The 12,425-nt window shown below is 43.2% G+C and overlaps 1 protein-coding gene across 1 annotated transcript; it reads right to left on the reverse strand.

The window, feature by feature from the left end:
• Positions 1–7,237: 7,237 nt before the first annotated feature.
• LOC106805706 (signal peptidase complex catalytic subunit SEC11A) lies at positions 7,238–11,535 on the reverse strand. Its single transcript, XM_014807408.1, has 5 exons — positions 11,395–11,535; positions 9,686–9,795; positions 9,384–9,533; positions 8,853–9,030; positions 7,238–8,015 (listed from the first exon to the last, which is right to left on the reverse strand). The coding sequence occupies exons 1-5, from the start codon at positions 11,440–11,442 to the stop codon at positions 7,965–7,967; spliced, it is 537 nt and encodes a 178-aa protein (XP_014662894.1). The 5' UTR covers positions 11,443–11,535; the 3' UTR covers positions 7,238–7,964.
• Positions 11,536–12,425: the final 890 nt, after the last annotated feature.

The raw sequence follows: 12,425 nt of genomic DNA on the forward strand, positions 1-12,425 counted from the left end.
CGTGTTCAGGTGCCTAACAGCGAGAGTGTGCCCGCGCGCGTGTATGCGCGTGCGTGTACGAACGAACTCGCGAGGAACAGCGAGTTTGTGCGCGCGTGTATGCGCGCGCGTGTACGAACGAACTCGCGAGGAACAGCGAGTATGTGCGCGCGTGTATGCGCGTGCGTGTACGAACGAACTCGCGAGGAACAGCGAGTTTGTGCGCGCGTGTATGCGCGCGCGTGTACGAACGAACTCGCGAGGAACAGCGAGTATGTGCGCGCGTGTATGCGCGTGCGTGTACGAACGAACTCGCGAGGAAACGCGCGGGAGGATTCGTTGTGTTATCAAGCGAGCGAGCGACGTTCTTGCGTGTATACGGTTTCAGTTGCCACGCCTCTCGTCGCGACGGCAGAATAGCCGAATCATGACGTCGTTGGAACAACGGAATACGAGAATCGTGTCGCCTCTACGCCGCGGTTGTTGATGGCAGGGTTTGCATGCTGTGAGTGATCCTCCGGGAAATGGCATGCGTGCATGTTAAGATCATCTTTGCTGGTCACGGTGGGAGAGTGTAAAGGCAGCGAGAGTGCTGTTCCTGTGATGTTGCCGCATATAACAGATCTATATGGCTCGCCTCTGCTCGTTAAGTGAAGCGGCCATTCAGGTTTCCTAATCGATAGTGTCGTTCCTGTTTGGTAATCACGCCGCGTTAATTGTCACTTTCCTTATGAGGTACATCGCGTTAGCAGCCCTGCTGCACCTCATTGCTCGCTCGTCGCTCTTCCTTTTGCAGCTAGCGAGTGCGGCGACAAGTCTCTCCCGATCGTGCAGACTGAAAATCGACAGCGTCCCTCCCACTGCCGGCGTTACTCGTAAGACATGTGGCCAGCTAGCGGATTACACGGCTTTTCTATTGTAGCTGTTAGTAGGCGCCATGATTCTCGGAAGCAGCAGTTCTATACACACGTATATTGTCCGCGATTCGTTTCTTGAGAAGGCTAAACTATTTACGGCATATATATATATATATATAGTAGTTCTCTTTCGAGCAAAACGCATCTTACTAAATTGAATTCGGGATCGCGCGGAAAGTGATAACGTAATGTGCGCTGCTGTGGTCTTGTTAGGATAATGCACGAAAAATCTGACCGTTAGCTTGACGCGAGCAAGGCCAACTATATATGTATGTGTGTGTGCGCGCGCGCGTGCGTGCGTGCGTGCGTGTTTTTGCGTATCGAACGAAGTCATCACACGCATCCATGTTTGTGACACAATATTCATCATTGATTGCAATGACGTAATTACAGATGAACTAGCACAACGCCTAGTATAATTACCGCGTTGCGTGCTGCTGGCTAGCGGGCTGCTATAGCTGCGCGAGGGATGGTACGGTGAATCTAATCGCTTGCCCTGCCGTGTAATGTAATCTGTGAGTGCGTCACACGGAGGCTGACGATAACGGCGAGCCGCGCTGACGCACACACGCACGCACGCACGCACGTGGGTGGCGCGGGACTTGATGTGCTGCCGCGCGCAGCTAGAGAGGCGGCGTTGGCGAGTGTGCCAGCGGCGCTAGCGGGGGAGGCGTGCGGCCCAGCAGAACGCCCGCGGTAGACGTACGTACGGACGCGCTAATTTGCTCTCGATTTGTATCTTCTCCCGGCGTCCCAGCCACTGATCAGGAAAATGAGGCCGTTATTATACCGACCGGTGGCTACTGCTGCTGCTGCTGCTGCTGCTGTTGGTGGTGGTTATGGTGGTGGTGGTGATGGTGGTAGTGTTTCTGCTGCTGCTGCTGGTGGTAGTAGTAGTAGTAGGGCTGCTGCTGCTGGTGGTGGTGGTGGTGGTGGTGGTGGTGGTGATGGTGGTGATAGTGCTGCTGCTGCTGCTGCTGCTGGTGGTGGTGGTGGTAGTGGTGCTGCTGCTACTGCTGCTACTGCTGCTGTTAGTGGTAGTGGTGCTGCAGCTACTGCCGCTGGTGGTGGTAGTGGTGCTGCAGCTACTGCCGCTGGTGGTGGTAGTGGTGCTGCTTGATACTGCTGCTGGTGATGGTGGTGGTAGTGGTGCTGCTGCTGCTACTGCTGCTGCTGCTGCTGCTGCTGTTGGTGGTAGTGGTGGTACTGCTGCTGGCGCTACAGCTGCAGCTGTGGGAGTCTACAGGGGTAAACGACGGCGTAGACCACAACGGTCGCAGCAGTGCATCGCATATGATTGCGTCGACGTACGTAGCATCGTGCCTACGATTCCCCGCTTGTCACTCGCAATCAGTTACAGAGAGCCTGGTCCGAATAGCGAGAACATACGCGATGGATGCCCGCTTGCGTTTAGGACACGTCCAGTTCATCCCGGTTTCAGTATCGAAGCTAGGCAATTCGATGGCAAGAGGTTTTCCCGGTGGGGATGCTGTGTGTAACAGGCCATCACGCCCTGGATGCTGCTGATGTATCGTGCGTGGGTTAACACCAGCGCTGTATTAGACGTTTGTTTGTTGCAGGGTAATTCCCGTTAGATGGGGCACCAGTCTCGTGCAGAGTAGGGTCCTGTCTTGACTCATGTAATGACCAAAGAGCTGTTTCGCCAAAAATCTATGATCGCGTAATGAATGCGCACAAATAAATATTTAGTTCTTAATTCATAAGCGATCTATTGAGAGGTCACCAAGAGTTCAATACGTCCGTTATACGTAGCTCTAAAAGCAGGAATGAAAGTTTTCTCATCGCGCGACCGCTGTGAGAACGATAGTGACATGTAATGCAAATACTAAAACAACTAAGAATTATTATGACATAATATTAATCCGACGATGACCCCCCCCCCCCCATCACGTGGCTCGCTTACCAGTTATAGGTGAAGCATACAGACATTAAGCATTTCTGTGGAGGCAACTATTTCCTCTGCTCGGCACAACAAGGATATGACAGACCCACGTGCAGAGCCTACGCGGTTGATTAGTAACTCTTATATGCGGATAAATAAACCGCTAGTCAGACATGGAAGTGAGTTTCAATATTACCACAACACACCGCTGCTGTCCTACCGTGCAAACATCCCACCGCTCGTCCACGAAGACTTTATGAATATTTATTTATATGAAGTTAAATTCAACAAAACAACGTGTTGTTTTTGCACGTTTTTTTGCGCTCGGTTACGCTCCTGTACGAGAGAAATGGCGCGCGTTCCTATCAAAGAACGCTAAAACGGTCACAGTTATATGGGATCAAGGGTCCATAATAGAAATTATGGAACTGTTATGGACTCTTGATGGAATGTAGGTAAACGTATCTGTGGTTTAGTTACAAAGATGTTGTTAATATATTCTGCTGTCTGTTTGTATCATTTGAAAAGGCACTATTTCCAGATGTGGAATGAGGTTATGTGTAGTAATATATAAAAAGTGTTAAGCGTATGAATTCAGAAGCTATTTACAGGTTATTTACGGTGTGTTGGTATACAAATATCGCAAGATGACAAATAGTACATTTTGTGTTTATCCGTCGGTTTGTCTATTATATGGTTTAAATGAACGATAATGCCTACGTTATTTGGTTCCCTTAAAATTCGTCGAAATTTATTTTGTCCAGGGCGTGTACGTTTTGAAGTCGTCGTCTCCTTTATTTGATCTGAGGAAGCGATCACGTTCTTCTAAATTGTTTTGTATTCCGTGATACCTACCGGGAGGGTTGTTTCCGGTCGTCTATCCGCGTGCGGCTCAGGCTCCACCGTTGGCTATTCTTTCTGCCTTCGCCTTCAACTCCGTGTCAAGTTTAGATGAGACAGCATAGTATAATGTACTATAATACCATCATACTACTGTATGGTGGTCCACTATATACAATACTAGTGCAGGGTATTCTACTTCATGGTGTTGTGTATATTGCATAATACCACTGCATTGTATTGTGTTGCATAATACTACTGTGCAGTACATTATCGCTCACTAGTGTTGTGTAGTAGGATATCATCAGGAGTAAGATAATATAGTAGATCCTATATTATCTTACTCCTGATATCATCAATAGCTAATAATACCTAATAATAGGTATTATTAGCTCTTGATATCATGCAGTAGCTTGGTGCAGTGCAGTACTACTACGCAGGAAGCGGGAGAATAAACATCTTCGTGCTGTTGTACACACGCTGCTGTGCGTTTCTTCCTCGATACATTTTTTTCTCGATGTCTCGTATAAAGAAACGAGTGCACTCGACCATTTTCCGGCCTGACAGCTTCCTAACAAGGATAATTGTCACTTGGAATCTGGGCAGATTTCGATGCGCCCGAACACATGAAAGTTGGCGATGAAATAGTTGCGAAGGAAAACCCATCGGTGTGTCTTAATGCTGCTGATTGAGTATAGCTCGATTATTGACCACAATCGCTCGTGATGCTTTGTGCAACTTTCAGCGACACTGGAAATGGATTAGGGCAACAGTGTGCGTGTAAGTGGGTGAGCAATTAGATTGTAAACAGTTGTCTTGGTCATCGGGAAAGGTTAGATAGCGATTAGTGTGAAGTGGCTGATTGAAAGCAGTCGTCCTGGTCGTAGAGGATGGTTGGGGTATAGTAAGTAATAACACACCAACTTCAGTATCCACGCCCGTTCACTCCGAACTTCCAAGACTTTCTATATAGACATGGTAGCGGATCGTGATAACTTACTATTTAGTATAGATACTTATTGGTGGAGCATTTATTACGTGGTTAGCTCGTAAAATAATTGTTTTCCAAGAGATATTTCCATTTATAATTATACGCATCGATAATATATTTCTATAGAAATATTGATCCATACATTTCCAGTTGTATTCGAAAGTCATGTTATGATAGGCATGTGTCTAATCTTTCTGCGTTCTGTTGTAATTCCACGATGATGATGATGTGCAATGGGCTTGTGGTTAGGAATATTTACGAGTTGGAAAACTCGATATAAGCTCATATGCAAATATTCACACGATGCGCGCATGCTTCTCTAGTGTCGGTGTAGCCTATGTGGCTGCCGCGAATCCTGCGTCAATACTAGCTCTACTATCGTTTCTAAATGTGATTTCCTTCGCTGCTATTATATTTTTCGTCTTATACATTTTTGTCCAAAACTGTTTACGTAAGAAGCTTCCGATGAACGTTTTCTTTTTTGGAAAAATGTGTAAACAAGTCTGGTCGGTGGATGTTTAGGAGCAACTGTGTCTAGGTCGACTTTCATTTTCGCGTGTTGCAATATTGCAAATTAAAGTCTGAGGATTATTTTTCGTATTAGATGGCTTTCACACAGAATCTATATTTTTACTATGCCTACTTTCCCATTGCTCTTGTGACGAATTTATTTACGGATTAAATACAAAATATGATATGAAATATGAAGCGAGTTTGTAGCATGTCTTCCGATGTCCGTTTCGCACAATACATTTAATTTATGCGAGATTTTTTTTAAATAGACAATTGCGAATGTTTCATCAACTTGAGAGATAAAACCCATGGACAACTCGACATAGTAGAAAATGACATTTCTTTTTCCAAACCATCACAAAACCACAATACCGAAACCGCCCTACAAGACCACATACGACAACAACACAGTCACATTCAGCAAATACACGTACACGTGTAGCTCACAGACATCCAAACACGGCTGCAAGTTTACACTCTTACAGATACGGCTAGCCAATTCCCTCATCGGTGATTACAATGCAGTGCGGCGAGAATTCCCGAGCCCGATCTGTCTAACCGCACAATATTATATTTCATTACGATGCGTCCTTGCAATTTGCTTTCCGATGTTCTATAGACATATTAGTAAAAATTGGTGGTACGGGAAGTTTAGACGTAACACTGGCCTGATGTTCAAATCATCCAACTAGCGAGTATCTTGGCAGCATTCCAAAACATTACCGTTCTGCGCTCATCTGCAATGATGCGAAGTTTTATACGCCCAGCGTGCTCACAGTAGCGAACGCGTATGCATCGACAGCACCCCCCAACCACACACACGCACGCACGAACACATGCACACCCACACTCATCTGCGTTTCCTTACGTTAATCTACTCCATTGCAAACCGATATGTAGAAGCTCGGAATATCTGCGCGTGCATAGGGGGTCTCGGTAAGAAATACATGCGTCGTCCACATGATTTACTTAGTGATGATAACAGGAGATTGATAGACTCCTGATGATAACTTCTATGCAACGGCTTTTCTACGGTCCATTTGACAGCACACTACATTACAGGGGAGTACCGACCAAGCATGAGCGGTTACCATGGAGTGAACGCAACCGATCTCCACTCCCACACGAACGACACGAGAGTAGAGGCACAAAACACGTTGACTTAGAAAATAGAGCGGTGAAGATCTGGGACCCGAAATGTATTTCTATGATAAACAGAAGATATAACAACTGTTGCCGTTCTCTGTCAGTGGTGCTCATAGGGTCTATGTCACCCAGGGTACTGCCGGAACGTACCCTGGTCATTATTTGATATGGTTAGGGTTAGGATTAGGGTTGGGGTTAGGGTCAGGGAGTAGGCGTAGGCGACTCCCTAGACTCGTTAGTGGAGTAGGCGAGGTACGGTCCGGCAGTACCCCGGGGGACATAGACCCTCTCAGCATCAGTGGTCAGCACATGTATATATAAGAGACGTAGCTCTCCCCAGACGTCACAACCATGTGCTATAGTTTATATATATATATATATGCGTGGGTATGCGTGTGCGTGTGTGTTGTAGCGTGAGCGTGGTCGGGCGGACTTAATCCTGCTGCCAGTGGTTACAACCAACTAGTTTCACGAGGTTGCCGCTCCAAACGTAACTGCCAGGCAGGCATGCGAGAAATTACATGCTGGTAGTTTATTGATCAGTAGTGACACCTAGTGGCAGAGTTTCCGAGTTTATACCGGAAAACAATTCTTTACACACTTACATGGCAACAACACCAAGTAAAAATGTTAACACTTGTGACATGATCAGGGGTAATGGCAAGCTAATGGAGACTGTACAAAACCCATGTCATTCTGCAAGCGAGGGACCAACCATAGTAAATATCAGTGGTCAGCACATGTATATATAAGAGACGTAGCTCTCCCCAGACGTCACAACCATGTGCTATAGTTTATATATAAATATATGTGCGTGGGTATGCGTGTGCGTGTGTGTTGTAGCGTGAGCGTGGTAGGGCGGACTTAATCATGCTGCCAGTGGTTACAACCAACTAGTTTCACGAGGTTGCCGCTCCAAACGTAACTGCCAGGCAGGCATGCGAGAAATTACATGCTGGTAGTTTATTGATCAGTAGTGACACCTAGTGGCAGAGTTTCCGAGTTTATACCGGAAAACAATTCTATACACACTTACATGGCAACAACACCAAGTAAAAATGTTAACACTTGTGACATGATCAGGGGTAATGGCAAGCTAATGGAGACTGTACAAAAGCCATGTCATTCTGCTAGCGAGGGACCAACCATAGTAAATTAATTTGCTGTAAGTTCAGGCCACAAATAATAATCCATGCCTTTCAAATATGTGGTTTCCAAGAAACTAATTAATATATTTGTCCTACTTTAGACATAAATGTACAGAATCGTGTTTCTAAGATGAGATGAATAGACATAATATGTATTTCAACAGAAAGCCACTTTCAATGAGCACACACCAAGATACCGCATTGCAAACTATCCCATTTGAATATTTTAAATATCCTGTCATTTTAGAAGACATGACAGAAACTCTCGGTTAGATGCTACCCTGAAATCGAGATAAAATGCTTCTACCCATAGCCAGTGTCGAGGAAATTCAATATTCTAAAAAAATAAAGAACGATCAGAGACAAATAATTCACCCATACGTGCAAAGATTGTTGAACTAGAATCTTGACGCAGGGTGTCCTTCTGTCTGTACTCTGGTTGTATGATGAGCACCATCGTGTGCTTTTAAATACTAATATCCGACAGAGTGCTTTGCAGATCTGTGTGTCGGGTGGAGCAGCGGACATCATTCACGGTGTATCAAGACGAAAATTCCTAAGCAGGCCAGCACTGCATACTGCAACACAACGGCACAGATATGTCACAACCCACGGCAATGGTACCCACGTTAGGCATGGCCCATAGTAACGTTTGCAGTCGAATTTACACACAACATGTGCAGGGTAGGAGAGGTCTAGTCTGACAGGACCTCAGCTGCGAGAGCACTTTTGAATGAGAAAAGGCCTATAGATGTTTACCTACATATAAAACTTACTAAGTAATTACACATGTCCGTAACAGATTTTTACTATGTTATCAGTCTAACAATAACATATTGGATGCCATGGCCAGTGTCACCTCCTGTGATAATAACACTTGCTCTAACGCGTGCAAATTTACATGTAATACCAGTTCATGAGCTGTTACAGTGTACTTGCAATTGTCTACTATAAGTTAGTGTATTGGAGAGGAACAGTACTCTAGAATTTAATAGTATATTATTACATAACTATAGTATATACCTACATATTTTCTGTTATCAGAAATTAACTTTGGTTATCAAAGATCACATTTTTACAAGCAACAATTTTGGGTGTTACCATGAAACCATAACATAAAGTTTCACTTTTTCAATTTTTAATTTGCATGTTTCACGTTGTAACCTAATAATAAAGTGTGATTATACCACCACAGGTAGTACTACACGTGTTGTAAGCAGGTAATCAATGACAGTTTCAAAAACATTAAAAAACCATTTCTAACCAATATTGAACCACAACATTTCCCATGTACGATGACGTCAACGTACTTTAACTGAAAGCATGCATTAAACCTAGAGTACCGTTCCTCTTTCAATTTTCATTTTGTCAAGTGTCAAACGGTGAAAGTACGTGTGGCAGTTCTGAGCATGTACCTTGAATTTTGGATAGTCGTTCATTAGAATGGTGACTATGCCGACATAAGGGACGAATCCTCTGGCTCGCCCCACCACGTCCTTCTTCTCCAGCCACAGTTGGCCCGGTGCATAGAGACCCCGGTCATCCACCGCATTGTTGTCACCCTTTGTGAGGAACTTTACCCGTCCATCCACCCTAGCAAGGTGCATGACAATACAGCGAGTGAACATGGCAACAAGCCAGCAACGATCAGCATTAATCTCTCAGTTAATCATGCTCGAACATGGTACATTCAAGTAGAACATTTAAATATATTTCAACCAAACTTCATCACATTTAAGCAATATACTGAATTTCATGGGAAAGGTAAGAGATACGAAATATGTGGGACTTTGTGTATCTCTCTATTTAAACCTCACTTTGTCATTTAAGTAAAATACAATGATATATTATATAGAGTGAATGTGCAGATGCACGTATTCATACAATAAAACATCTAACAAATACACTGAAATTGATGGATCACTTTCTATATTGTTCTTACTTACCTCTGATGTAGTTTCAGCACTCTGTGAACAATAGGTATATCTCTCCCTTCGACTTTGAACACGACTATTTCCCCGACGCTTATCGGATCTTGCTGGTAATTTGTGAGAAACAATAGGTCTCCTCTGTGAAATGCCGGCTCCATACTCCCACTGTAGACAAAGCAACAACGTTTCATTAAGTATGTTTTCTACGCCTGCACGCGGCCATTCAATGACATGCAGAGATGCATGCACACGCACTCGCACACACGCGCACACACACACACGACCTGGTCTGGTCCAGCGCAAACTTTCCAACTTACCTGAGTACAACAACGATGGGGCTTTCACTACCTGTCACAACCATCAGTCCCTTCCAAATCATGAGAGCTGATGATACAATCATGCCAAAGTTCAAAACTTGATATACCATCTGAAACAGCATTAACAGGAACGGCTTATTCCTACATTTAGAACACAAGGCCATATTAGACCACAACATTATAGTTAACAAGGCAAGTGAGGCACTGTTAAATAAGACATTTACAGATATTCATTTTTAACATTCAGAGTTGGTTATTATACCACCAAATCTTCTTCTCAAAGCAAGTTCTTTACTGTGTATATTTAGTGTCTGCTCAAGAACAGCCTTGTACACTACGGATATTTAGCTCAGGGCTGGGGAGTCAAACATGAAATGTAAACTCATTATGACAAGACTTACCAGTAATTATGCATAGAAATATGTTATATTATGTTATGTTCTTACACTTGTCATAATCCCCACTATTCACATTCCTCGATGTTGACAGCCAGGGGTCCATCATTAGAAACATATACGTAGTTAAAACATCATGAGTATATGGTGTCATAACTTTTGAAGAGTAGCATACAAAAGTTGAGATTTTATACATATGTTAGCAGGGTTCTTCCCAAGGAATATCACAATGCATGTCATTTATTGATGGATAAAAGGCTGGTGAGGTCATTGTACCAATTCAAGTCATATACACGTGTCATAAGCAGCCCCAATACATGTATATACTCGATCAGTTTGGAGATATATACATCAAGCTGATAAAACACAGTATGACTCTGTTGGGATCATGATAAGTAAGCAGCTTTAAATTAACTTTAATGTCGATGGGTTCAAGGGATGTCACAAATTAGCTTCAGCTTTGAAGGAATACCAAACCCGACATTTGTTAAAGGCCAGGGAAGAACCATGATTGAATAGTCATATAACTATTCATGATAATAACCCAGGTTTTTATATCTTGAAAAAAATCCAGTGCTATAGCCTATAGGGCCTATGGAAAGAACTGACACCTTCGAATTGAAAGGTGGACACGCTAACCACGTGGCGACTGAGCTGTCAATAATATGATATCTCCATATATAAACTACAGGATATGACTGCCCGATCCAGCCAGCATGAGCACGTACAACTTAATACACGTTACAATCACCGTGACACTCACACTGTCACTTAAAACACCCTGTACCGGCGTATTTAGACGCTCGCCCCAAACTGGACGCTCCTAAGTGCGCATGCGCGCAGGCGCCTCTTGTTTTGCAAGGGCGCACACAGCGCATGCACAATATGCGCATTAGTCATCTGCGCATCTTGCCCTTCGACACGGTCGCAATAAACAAACATGGCGGACTTCCCTGTCACTGATGGAAACATTTGATTGAAACAATTTGCAATATGTAGTAAATTAGTAAGACTGTGTTATGTGTGTCAGGTTACAAGGCGAAACAAAAGAAAACGAAAGAGCATGTCTACTATTTCCTATGGCCGTGCAAAACAAGATTCAAACAAAAAGAAAACAAGAGCAAAACAAAAGAGCATGCCTACGGAGCGTCCAAATACTACGAGCGTCCAAATACGCCGGTACAACCCTAAAGAGAGGCTAAACAGCCTGCCTTGGCATTGTGACTGTCACGATTCTGGAACTTAGGCCTAGTCATGAATGACAGACCACTTCCTTTGTAGACACAATGTGACAACTAAATCAATCTTACATACCTGGCGCTTATTCATACGCTTTACATCGTCGAGAAAATCTAGATTCATTTTGGCGAGGATAAGCGAGTTTCTTATATATACAAATACAGAAAACCGGCTGAACAAAATGATACAACACGTCAGCTACAATGCTGCTGCCACCTATTAACAGAAATAAAAACTAATTTATTGCAAAACATTTCTCAAGCGTATTTTAGGCAATCCATGCATACATTGCATTTATGTACACAGCAGATGATGTAAATTTCCCTAGCTCAATTTTGAGTAAGTTTATTTACAAGCTCGTGTTTGCGATTTTACATATTTTGGCTTTGTCTGGCCTAGCCCGACTAGGCTCGGTACAATCACAATCGTCGATTGCCCCCCCCCTCCCTCCTAGGGCTCTACGACAGTTTCACGCAGTGAGAAGCGAAAAGGTAACTTGTGGCTATGTCTAGCACTATTATTATGATTATTTATACTTTGGACTATCAGTACCATACAAATTACTAACTACGCCGTGAAAACAGTCGCAGAGCCTAGTAGAACTAAGCGAGTTAAAGGGATTACGTACATAAGTTTTTTATTTTTTATTTTTTATTTATTTATTTCGATAATTACTACAGCATACATTACATCGATAACAGCATAAATAAACAAAATGCAGCTAGAAAATTATCGAGGATGAAAACACAAAAAAGCGTGGCTAACACACTTATTTCCATTGTGGTTCAACATAACATTGTACATAACATAACATAACATAACATTGTAACATTGTACTATAAACTATGGCAAATATATACCCACGATCCCCAAAATTTCTTAGTGAATACATTGTTAGTGTTACAGTACAAAACATTGAAATACAGCATGAAGAAAAAATATATACAAAAAAACACAAAAAAACTTCAGCATATTATGTACAAGTAAAGCGATTAAGGTAAGTGTTGAGCAGTTAAAAAGAAAAAAAGAAGAAGAACTTCAGCATATTATGTACAAGTAAAGTGATTAAGGTAAGTGTTGAGCAGTTAAAAAGAAAAAAAAGAAAA

The sequence above is a fragment of the Priapulus caudatus genome, unplaced genomic scaffold, assembly GCF_000485595.1.
Source record: "Priapulus caudatus unplaced genomic scaffold, Priapulus_caudatus-5.0.1 Scaffold124, whole genome shotgun sequence".
Taxonomy (NCBI): domain Eukaryota; kingdom Metazoa; phylum Priapulida; class Priapulimorpha; order Priapulimorphida; family Priapulidae; genus Priapulus; species Priapulus caudatus.

Bases quoted from the DNA above. Each gene is read 5' to 3' on its own strand.
- LOC106805706 (XM_014807408.1), bottom strand. From the start codon at position 11,442: ATGAATCTAGATTTTCTCGACGATGTAAAGCGTATGAATAAGCGCCAG. The intron at 9,796-11,394 runs GTATGTAAGATT...ATGCTGTTTCAG, and splicing joins AGCGTATGAATAAGCGCCAG to ATGGTATATCAAGTTTTGAA. The intron at 9,534-9,685 runs GTAAGTTGGAAA...CTTTGTCTACAG, and splicing joins CCCATCGTTGTTGTACTCAG to TGGGAGTATGGAGCCGGCAT.